The following is a 12,149-nucleotide window of genomic DNA, read 5'->3' as shown; positions in this document are numbered from 1 at the left end:
CTTGTGGGATTCTTTTTGTTTTGGCAGCTAAGTACCAGTGATATGTAGCTCGAATCATAACTTATGGTGGGTGATTGTATTCCACCTTTATTGTGCCTTTTTGCTGTGTGTAAAAGGGCAGCAGCAGAGCCTCTATGAATCATCTTTTGTGCAGTTGTGTGTTCAGGTATAAACTCCGTTAATCTTCCTGAAATAACAAGGATTAATTACTGTGCAAGGACATGATACACTCCTTAGACGGCTCACAATTTACCCGTGTGTCAATCTTGATGCTCATTTAGGTTTTTCTTTCTGTCTTTGCATCTCATCCTGACAGGTGTGTGCCCAATCACTGTGAACACGGTGGCAAATGCACCCAGACGTGGGACAGCTTCAAGTGCACTTGTGATGAAACCGGATACAGTGGCGCCACTTGTCATAACTGTAAGCTGCCCTGCAGGTTTGAAATTGCAATGGAGTGAGAAGGCACTGATGTCTTTTGGTTGAGATAAAAAGCCAAAGTCTTACCCTCTGGTTGTTAGAGATCCTGAAACCTTTGTTTGAAAAGGTTGGCTTAATCACAGTCTACGTTATAAATGCATCCCTGTGTAGACAGAGCACTGTGCTGCACTGCTCAACAGACCAAAGCAGTCTTACAAACAGACCAAATCTGTCTTACTTGTGTGTACTGAGGAAACATTCTCAGCAACTGCACACCAGAGTTTCAGGTGGACACAGTGAATCTGCTCTAAGCTGTTCAGGAGAGCTGCTGAGCGCTGCTGGAGGGATGCTCGCTCAGGTTGCTAATCCCAAAGAGTGTTTATATTTTGGTTATTGGCCATTCTAAAGTCAAATTATTTACTCTGTTGTGAGTTTGTCAAATAATATTTCCTATAAGCTCCACATACCCCATGCTCTTAAAGCGCAAACACAGAAAGAAGAAAAGAATGTTCAGTTGCTCTTTTTATAGGTTCTGAGCATTTTAGGCATTCAATGACATGTATTCTTTTCCTTCTACTGTACACTGCAAGTATGATTTTATTCTGCAGAGTGTATTTCAAACTATCTAAAAGATGCACAAAACATATCGAGTTCTTACTTTTCTCCCTTTTTTCTTAAGCAAGCAACCTTTTAATATTGAGGAGAGAGTAGAAATGTTTCTGAGCAGGTGAAAAGTTAAAATTGAAGCTGGGATTTATATAGATTTGAATTTGCTTTACTTCACTATTTACTTTAACTACCACTGTATAAATTTTTATGGAAATAATTACAAAATTTTTTACTTTTTAAAAAAAAGGACCCCAAAACAATTGAGAAAATTTTGACAATTCATGGTTGTCTCTATTTTCAGACAAAAAAACTATTTGATTTTCACCCATTTTATTAAAACATTAAGAGGAATTTTATTTTATATAATAACTATTAATACCTGTATGTGCATTGAATGGTAAAGTTCTCCGTAATCAGGCAACTGATGAACTGGTAAAACTGAAAGAGTTCAATGGAAAATTAATATTTACTAAAGAGATATTTAAAGTGCAGTATTGGAGGAAAAATTACATGGACCATGGGCAGCCCTTTTTATACCAAAGTGAATGTGCATGGTGATGGTGTTGTTGCATCTAATCTTGGGAAAGAAAACACAGAATTTACAGTGATGTAGTATTCCAGTGAAATTAAAAAAAAAAAAAAAAAATTCATATGTTTTTCTGAAAGTGTACTATTTATAGAGGTTTGCCTGATCCACTACAGCCACTTGTAGAATATGGTTTCTATGCATTTGATAGGCTGTTTAAAGGTTTGGCTGCAGAAATGGAGGTATGGAAGCTCAGCTGAGTAAGCATATATGGTGAACTTTTGAAAATAAATGTGATCTGTTAGAAGAAAATATATCATGCTGGGTCCAGCAGCCTGCCAGAGATGAGACGGCTGCAGCTGCATTCTCCTTAGATCCAACCAGTAGTAAGGTTATAGATGCATCCTCAACAGGCATGCACCCACAGAGCCCATACGGATGGCTGGTCATATAGCTCAGAGCATGGACATGAACACAGAACCTATGGCCTCATCCTGCTCCCCTCTCTGGATGATCAGGAAGGGTGTTCACTAGTGAGCATAATGAACATCCACATCTACACATGGTGGATCCCTCCACTGGCTCAGTTCAGGCACCCAGTCAACCAAGTGGCTGGCCCTGGATCCCAGACTGCAGTTACTGATGCAGATACTGGGTGGATCAGCAGTGAATTATTTGGGCTCCCCCTCTTGCCATTGTCTGTGCACATTTTGTTGAGGTGCAGACGAGCTTTTAAATCATAACCTAACAAAGTTCAGCTTTCTTCTTGAATTCCAAAGAAAAGTAGCAAGGAGAAATGAATTGCGTCACTTCTGAAATCACATTTATTCCAAGGGAAAGAATAGTAATCCAAGAAGCTGTGAACATTTATGTTAATAGGATTTTCATCTGCCTTTTATGGATAAGACAGTGCAATAAGGCAAGTAAAAGGCATTGCTGGGCTGTTATCAAAAGGGGGTTTAGGATTACACTGTCCCATCTTTATATATGAAATTGATAATGTGTGTGGGATTACAGCTGTCCAGGCCATTTGGAGACACATTGTTCAAGAACCTTTACTTTTTAAATTCAGGCAAAGTTATTAACTGCTTAAGTTATTATGACTAAGCTTTTGTTTTGTTTTGTGTTTGTGTTTAAAGAACATAAATTCACTTTTTACAATGTGTGTTCCTAAACTTTTAGAAGTTGACTTCCTTGCAAAAGAAGGGTGAGCAGAAAGTTACTCACTTGATAGATGTTCTGTCAGAATATGTGAAGTCTTAACATCTTTCTAAAGAATAGAATATAGTGAGTGAAAGCCAAAACCTGCAACCATCGATCTATAAATCGAGGCAACTTTAACTCTTCCCTTACTGAGCAGAAAATATCTATCAGGATTTGCACGGGCGTGCTCCATCCATTCTTGCAGTACCATGTATAACTGCAAATAATGACAGGCATTGTTAAAACTTGTCAAAGGTTGTAGCTATACTGTCCTGAGGTCTGGGGGATCAGAACTGCTACAGTGGTACTTACCTTCCCTACTTGTGCAGTGTGCATGTGAGCTCAGACATTCTTGGTGTGCTGCCTTTTATGCATTCTGATGTTGCTGGCAATAGCAGTACAAAAGTGATGTTGGGGGAGCAGGGAAGTTGGAATGGTAGCTGGTGTAAAAGTGTCTGAAACCAATTTTAAACAGCATTGCAGGTTGTATGAAAAAGTTGTAAAATGAAGCAAATATGATTCTATGGGGAAGGAAAGTGACTAAGTCCAGACAGAAATTGTTCAGTACAGTTATATATTTCTTTTCTCAATGTATGTTTGTGTTGTGAGTATAAAAAGAGGTTGGAACTTAAAGAGGTTGGAAATAAAACTACACTAGTGGTGATTGTACCTGCATAGCTGATGATTTTCATGACTTTGAATTGTGCCAAACTTAAAGGAACAAGGTAGTTCTGTGTTACTGAAAGGTTTTTTCCAGTGAATTAATTTTGGTTTGGTCAGGGAGTTCAATACTATGCCAAGCTTTTGACCTGAAATATGGCAAGGCTTTGCAACCTTGAGTGAATTTCAGATCACAGTTTTTGTTTCCTTTAAAGTTGAAATTCAAAGAGAAACTCAAGGGATGAACTCCCTGAAGTGAAACAGAGAAATATGTTGCATGAAATCCTTGTGAATGAAAATGGCTTTGTTTCATACAGGTCTAATCATAATATATTTATAGTATAATATTGAAAACAACAGTCTAGAGAGATGGAGAAATATGTGTTCTAGTCCTGAGACAAAGTAAACAAACAAACAAACCCTGCCTTCCCCCCCCCCCCCAAAAAAAAGTCTACAAAAAGAAAAACTACAAATATATCTGAAATAACTTTAATTTGTATTATCTCTCAAATGTGCACATCAATTGCACACATTTGTCATTTTAAGATCATTAAATACTTTGCTTTTCAGAACATGACGTTGTTACTGGAAAGCTGTTCATCTTTCAAAGACACACCAAAATCTCAGCCTCTGTGTCCACTGTTTTTTCTGTCACAAGCTTAAGCTGCCATTCACAGAAAAAGATGTCTCTATTCCACAATCATTTGTTTCATCCAGCTGCAGCTGGGTCCATGGAGCACAATGGTGAATTAACTAAAATACTGGAAAGTGTTATATCTCATTGCATGGTAAATATTCTAAAAATCTATCAGATTTCATGTGCTGAAAAGATCCTCAGTGCCAAAGGGAATGTTGTGGCCTGGCAGGTATCAGTTTTATGATTAGACAACAATAAAAGGTCATTGAATGTATTTACTTAAAAATAATGACTTACAGTGATGGAGAGTAACAAAATTATTTTAAAATCATTATTCAGCTTACAATTAACAGTATCATCCTTATTAGTTGTATTTATTTATATCCCTCTCTAATTAACCTTTATAGCCTACCAAAGGCTGACCTGCCATGCCAGTTATATGGCTCAGTGTTGTCTCTAAGGTGCTTCCTGCTGTTCATAGCTTCTTTAAAAGTAGTATAAATTTATAAATCATGTATCAGGATACATAATGATCAGTCAAGTTTCTTTCTCTCAGTTTTTTTAATATATAACTCAATGGATTCCTACTTTAGAATCTGCATGTAGGAGAAACACAATAAAGGATTTATTGAGTTTACCATGATGATGATGTATCTACATAGCAACTTTTGTTCGATTTAGGAAAAAGACAGGAGGACCTAGCTTGATCATATTTGCCTTCTCCTAATGATTTCCAGTAGCAAAAAAAGTCCATTTTGCACTTTAAAAATTAATCTTATTTATATCCAATTTTGTGAGACTTTTTTTCTTCTTTAATTGCACCTTCAAACAAACACTGTCCATATGTTTATAGAGGTACAGGCTTCATTCCTTGGAGAATATTGGACCGGAAATGGTTTGCTTATAAATATTCAGTTATTCCATATGAGGGACTAACATCAAGCTCAAAATCTGTTGCCTCTTGGTTCTATTAAAGTGGTAGGAGAACACAGACTTACATACTCATGTCAATAGAAGAGGCATTAATTGCATTAGAATATACAGGGAATGCAACTCTGATGAGAAAAAACATACACAATTTTCATGTTTTCAGATTCTGAATTCTCTGGCTTTCTCTCCTCATAGCTTGTTGTGAATAAATGTTACTCTATTTTGGAACATGAATCAAAGTTAATGAGGAATAAAATGCTAATCTGCTCTTGGAATGATAAATATATTATGTGGCAGTGGAATTCTAATGACCATTGACACTTTTTCCCAGAGATATTGACCTTCTCCCTAAAATGAAATATTGCTTTAATTATGAGTTTAATATTCTAATATCTAGAAACAAACTTTGAGTAAGAAATATTGCACACATAGTAGAAACCATAATAATTTGGATTCATGATTATTGCCAGAATCAGTAATTAGACCCCCAAATTTAGTCTGCATAGGCTTCAGCAAGAGGGTAATTCAATTTGGAATAACTGATTTTCCCGTATTCCTTAAATGAAGAAACACCTGAAACACTGGACTCTCTACATTTAGAATCTAGATAAGAGAGGATGGAATGATATTGTCCTGTCAGCAGCTTGGGAAAGAGTTCTGTAGCAGGAAAGCAAATACATAATTTGGCAAAAATATGATCTGAACTTTAAGGGGCAGGAAGGTTAAGTCATGTCAAACAGGTTTTCCATTTAATTGGACACTGGAAGAGTTCTGAGATCAACACAGTTATACTCTGTGGTCTCATACAGATTTATTAGAAAAGGTAAAGGCCTTGTAGTTTAACAAGCATATTACTTCATTCTTTGGTCAAGAAAGAGTTCTTTTAACAAGTCATAGACTATGTGAACAGAAGCTTTTTTTCCTTCATACAGTTTAATAGAGGTGGCGACAGGGATGAGTGAGTTCCTTTGAAGTTATTAGAAATCACTCAGTGTAATTTTTGTTTTCCCAGTGAAGTGGCATTACGTCTTAAACAGATTTCTAATATTAGATTCAAGTTTAGCTTTCTTATGTAAAATATGTAGTAAAATATTTAGAAAATATTCATCATCTCTGTCATACCAGGATATCAAACAAATTATGGGACTAAATAATGGTGATGATTTCATATAACTAAAGAGGGAAATGCCTGGTATGACATGGTTAGGCACCTTCTACTAATAATGAAAACATATTTCTAATTTTTGGAACTTTGTTCTCAACTGCTAGAAGATTGGGGATGGAGAAGGAGATGTAAATATTTTTTTTCAAATATGTAGTAAATTCTTAGTTATTCTAAAAGCTTACGTCGTTCTTCATTTCAGTACCATAAATTCTAGTAATTTCTACTGCTAGTAATTTCTTGTCTGCTGAGCTGAGAACTGCTCTGCACTAGGCTGCCTGAATTGCAGCCTGCATTTGGGAAATGTATTAGTTTTTTGCAAGAAGCTGTAACCTGCACTCTATTGTTATTCAGAACGTATAACCAAATATTGTTTCCTGAGGGATGGTTAAAAGAGAACATATAATTAAGAACAGATAACTTAAAACAACTCATGTATGCTGTAAAATCAATGTCAGAATTAATCTTAGCCTGAAAAATACTCTGCATGTAAAGGCTTCAAAATTAATTAGCTTATATTTTTTCCATCAGAAAATCTACTTACTTCACTGTTAAACCACTTCAACTGCAGAAAAAAGTCTCAAGGTGTTGTTATTAAAACATCCCATCAACATCCATTAGAAAAAAAATAACATATTTAGAAGCCACCCTGTGACCCTAGATAACTAGACATTATCTATGGTTTGCGGCATTCCTATGTACATTAGTTAGTGTACAGAGATTTGATAAATTCTACATTCATAATGAATTTTCCTGTGAGTGGAAGGCAGTATGATCAATCTGATAGGACTGAAGATTGAGAATCATGGAATCATAAAATCATAGATATAAATAATACTCAAGCCACATGGCCAGAATGTTTAAATTCTAGTAAGGATCTACTTTAGAATCATAGAATTGGCTGGGTTGGAAGGGACCTCAGAGATCATCGAGTCCAACCCTTGAACCACCATTGCGGTTGCTAGACCATGGCACTGAGTGCCACATCCAGTCTCTTTTTAAATATCTCCAGGGACGGAGAATCCACTACTTCCCTGGGCAGCCCATTTCAATGCCTGATCACCCTCTCCGTAAAGAAATTCTTTCTAATATCCAACCTAAATTTCCCCTGGCACAACTTAAGACCATGCCCTCTTGTCTTGTTGAAAGTCGTCTGGGAAAAGAGCCCAACCCCCCCCTGGCTCCAACCTCCTTTCAGGGAGTTGTAGAAAGCGATGAGGTCTCCTCTGAGCCTCCTCTTCTCCAGGCTGAACAACCCCAGCTCCCTCAGCCTCTCCTCATAGGGTCTGTGCTCGAGTCCCTTCACCAGCCCAGTTGCCCTCCTTTGGACCTGCTCCAGGACCTCAATCTCCATCCTAAACTGAGATTTTATTTGACAATTGACACAAGCAAAATGATAGAAACAGGCAAAAGAGGGAGAGAGGAAAAGAAGATATAAGAGAGAGAGAAAAAAGTGGAGAAAAAGAGTAAGAAAGTGGGAAGAAAGAGAGAGAGAGAAAGAGAGAGAGCCCCACCACCAGGGGCCCAGCTGACCAGCAGGTTTCTGGTGCTGATCCTGGACAGGGCCCGATGCAAGATGGCGGTGGGTCAAGAGACAACAAAACAGCCACAGCATGGACAGCCATATATACCCTTGAGTTCCTTTTGTTCCAAAGGGGCAGCTGTCAGTCAGCTGCCACAGATGGCATCAGAGCCATTGCAGACAGGCTGCCTGGAGGGGGCTGGGGGTTTTCCAGCACACAGTTCTTATCTCTTTCCAGGCACCGCTCCCCCTCTGTTCCAGCCCCCTCAGCCAGGTCCATCAGCATCAGTACAATCAAGGTGGCTTCCTACACCCTGCCCAGGGTAATGGTGCCTGGAGGGACGTCCCAGCATTGCAGGCCCTCAGGAAAGGGGAGCAGTCTCTACCCAGCAGTTCTTATCTCTTCCCGAGGTGTCACCCCCTGCTCAGCTCTGGCCAGGCCAGGTCCTCCACCCTAGCCAGGGCTATTCACTTTAAAATTGCTCTTTTGAGACAATTTCAAATCAATAAGATCAGACTCTCACACATACTTAAATTCAGTCCTTTGTGTTAGTATTTTCCAGTGATGTAATTTTGGGGGAAGTTATTTCTCTTTCTCAGTTGTTTAGCATTTTCTTGGTTTGTTGGGGGTTTTTGTTGGTTTTCTTTTCCTCTTTTATACAATAAGAATAATGATGCTTTGAGATCTGTGAAAAACATTACAAGCCGAAGAGCTTTTTGGAAAAAAAAAATCTTGCAAAAAAATAAAAAATCTCTTTTCATTTCAAAATTTTAATAATGACAGATGATCACTGTAAAATCAGTCCCCATTTATCACACTGAAAATGTGCTAAATGTTGGTGAGCTAATGCTTTAATTAAAAAATGTATTTTCAAAACAACATATTAAAGAAAATTATGAAACTTTCCCCCCCAGTTTTTCCTGGGAGGGAGAATAAGCTTTCAAAAAATGGTAACCACCTCCAGTTACTGCCTCATAATAGTGTTCAGATTTATAATGTGGTTGTATGAAGAAGCATTGTACTGCATGTAGAATAACAAAGAGAAGAGCAGACTCCCAAAGACCTTTGTGCTCCCTGTGCACATGATTTGAGAAGAGTTTTGAGAGAGGACTTTGACTGCCCTAGATAATCTGCTGGGGAGAGCAGAGGCTTTGTAATTAGTTTTGTGTCATATCCCAGGTCTCAGACTGATGGCCTTCACTGCAAAGTGTCTAAAGATTGAATTTCCAAGCTTGCTTAAGCAGGAAACATTCATCTTTTCTGGAATGTATACTTGAAAATACAAAATGATATAGAGCAATTCAGACTTAATCCTGAGATGAAGGTGAAGCAGTGGAGCTCTCCTTCTGCAATGGTCTGCTTGGAGTAGGAACCTGCTGAGTTTTGTTAAGTACAACTCCTTTGCAACTTACCTTCACTTTACTAGAGGTACCCTTTGAGCTAGCTTAGTTGTTTTTTTTCTGGATGCAGAAGTGTGGCTTGGTGGAGAATATTCTTATGTTTTGTGCCTTAAAGCAATGAAAAATACTATTGCCTTGCACCTCTGCTGATGTGATTAAAGGTTAATCATCTCTCAGGCCTGGCCGGCAACTCTGAAAGAGTACAGTAGTATTATTTTGTCACAAGCTGAAGCCACAGGAAGTGTTGTACTTCTGGAAGGAAGTGGAGAACAAGGATAAGGAAAGACAAAATACAGAAATTCAATTGAAGAGTAACAAAGCATTGCAGCTCATATTTTTTTACTGCTTTGTTTGCCCTGTAACATTGTTTTGTATAGTGTTATTAGTAGCACTTAAACTTTGATGTAGTTTTTGATTTTCTCAGTACAAGTTTTATCTTACTACTTACATGTACTTAAGTACTTCGCTGCAAATCTTGCACTGTTTATTTTATTTTACTGGAATTATGCAGTCTTACTTTGAGTATCATCTTGCGGATTTTTAAGTACATATATCCCTATGTATCTTTTATATTTACTCATTTATCACATCATAAGCCTTAATCACCCAATCACTTGTTTTAGAAAAAGTTTTTAGAAAACAAGTGGTTACATGTTTAGATTACATGTTGTTTTGCCTGTGGTTGCTCTGTTATATATGACATTTTCATTAATACTTTAAGGCTTGGAAGGAACTAGTAGATTCTTTAAAAAAGAAAATTCTGAAATTCTTAATTATGCCTCTCCTTTCAAACTCTTTTCTGTTTTCATCATTTTCACATTTCTTAATTTCTTTGTGGTTGCCTGTCAACCTCAAACTGCCTGTCTCCTCTCCTTATCATTCCTTCTCTAATAATGTTTTTTTTCTCTTCACCCCATCTTCTTATTCTTTTCTTTCATCAGCTTGGATGACCATTATCAAACACATTCTGCAGTTTAGAAAGCTCTGCTGTGAACTTCAGCCAGGTCTTGATCACTCGAACTACTTATCGGCAGTAAGCTACTGATCACAGAGAGGGAGATTTGTTGAATATCAGTGTAGCTGAACAGACTCTGTAAAAAGTTAAATGCAACAATAAATAAAAGGGGAAATGGATACAGGAGATAATCCCTATGTTCTGACGTTCTGTTAGAAGAAAAATATTGTTCCAGATTGAACAACCCAAAAGAGGTGGTGATGCTGCAGCTCTATGATCCCAGATCCTACCAATAACCAATGGCCTCACTCTTCTTTCCACTCTGGCTGAGCAGAATGGAGGACCACTGGAATTACCATACATATGTATGTATAGAATGGATCCTTCCAACAGCAGGGCTCAGGCTATCGGTCTTTCCAGTAGCTGGCCTTGGATCCCAGTCTCCCCCATTTCTGTAACCTGTACCTACAACCCCTGAGGCAGCAGTTCTACTTCAATTACTGACGCAGACCTTTGCATACACACAGCCATAGCTGACCAGGACTTTCCAGGTCCCCACGGCTGACCCCCCCTATGCTCTCATGCCTTGAGATCTTCTGAACACAGTGAGGAAAAAATAGAGAGGAGAAAAAAGTTTGAGGCTGAGCAAAACATATACTTGGTGGAAATATGTATGATTCTGTTCATCAGTCAGTGCTCTTTTATAGTGCACAGTAAACATGGTATCATAATAAGGTGGATTGTTTTAAAAGAAAGGTACAATAAACAAAGATCATGGTTTTGCTAGCTGCAGACATTGCTTACAAGACACAGCATTCTCCCACAGTGAAACATCCTGGCTAAGGCCAAAAATTATTAAAATAGATAATTCCTTTATACAGAATAGATGTCATCCAAATTCATTGCTATCTTTTCTGGCAATGAGCCTTGCCTCATCTTTATTTTTCTGTCAGCAGGCCAGTTGTCTCATTGCTATCTTTGGTCAGCCTTGCTTTGCAGCATGGGACTTTGCCTTTTTGCTAGCTCCTAGGTCCCTCAAATTATCGAGGCAGACCTCCACATAGAGATACTCAGGTGCTCTCACACCCATAGCTGGCTCTTCGAGACTGACTTGCCCCTTCTTGCTTTCAGACAACTTCTCACACTTGTGGACCTGTTCAGCTTGATCTTCATGAGCCCTCACACTCCCACACACTTGCACGTGCTTCCGTGGCTGACCCCAAGGACACAGGGACCCTCCAACCTGTGGTCTGAAACCAGCTATTAGCATCCACACCCCTTTACACACCCATGCACACAGGATGAAGATTCCCTCATCCAGACATCCAGAAGAGAATTAGAAAGGAGTCTAATAAGAGGACAAAACAGACAGAGCTATTGCTCTTTTTTCTTTTCCTCTTTTTTTTTTTTCTCATACATTTTCTTCCCTCAGATACCCATCCCTCTCAATTTTCCGGCTTTTGGTTATGCTCCTAAATGAATGATAAGTCCTGTGTGGACCTGAGCTATGTTTCTTATTTGTCTCACAATGTGTCTCACCCCTACAGAGCAACCCCCTTAGTCTGAAAGGTGTTGGAAAGATGGTCATGGGCTCCATATCTAGACATTGGATTTGAGGCTGTGATGAGACAGCCCCAGAGAAGTTTGTTGCTTGAGCGTGTTTGATTTGGGTCCATCTCTGGGCTTTTGCAAATGGGCCTTTGATGTGATGGACTTGGGAGCAGCCTGTCAGAGTATTATTTTGGTTTTTCCCCTGAAAGTGCATCTCTGAGCTCCTCTGTGAGTGTGCAGATGTGCTCTTTTTTTACAGTGCCTGACACTTCCCCATATTGTCATTGCCTCAGTTAATAATCTAAATGAATACTCTACAGCGCTGCTAGTGATATGGATACCAACAAAAGAGATAGTGTGCCTACCAGAACAACCTCCAAGGTACCCATCTAACATGTGACTAATTTCACAGCTCATTCATTATGTGAAAAAGATGTGAAAATGATTTCCAGTAAGATGCCAGGACACAGTCATTCCCAAGTGAAAGTACTGAAGAGAAAAATATGAAAAAAGGGACATGGAGCAGATGTTTCTGCTATTTTTATGGCAGTTAAAAAAGATGAATCTAGTTGG

The 12,149-nt window shown here is 38.5% G+C and overlaps 1 protein-coding gene across 1 annotated transcript in view; it reads left to right on the top strand.

Annotated features, from left to right (window-relative positions):
• The window catches only part of CNTNAP2 (contactin associated protein like 2), an 816,026-nt gene that overhangs the window by 576,478 nt on the left and 227,399 nt on the right, over positions 1-12,149 (top strand). The window contains exon 11 of the mRNA XM_030444894.1: positions 317-423. Coding sequence (XP_030300754.1) covers positions 317-423 — 107 coding nt within the window. The remainder of the gene's footprint in view (positions 1-316; positions 424-12,149) is intronic.

The sequence above is a fragment of the Calypte anna genome, chromosome 2 (assembly GCF_003957555.1).
Source record: "Calypte anna isolate BGI_N300 chromosome 2, bCalAnn1_v1.p, whole genome shotgun sequence".
NCBI classification, from domain to species: domain Eukaryota; kingdom Metazoa; phylum Chordata; class Aves; order Apodiformes; family Trochilidae; genus Calypte; species Calypte anna.
The sequence above is the reverse complement of the archived record's forward strand: the minus strand, read 5'-3'. Positions and strand labels throughout refer to the sequence as shown.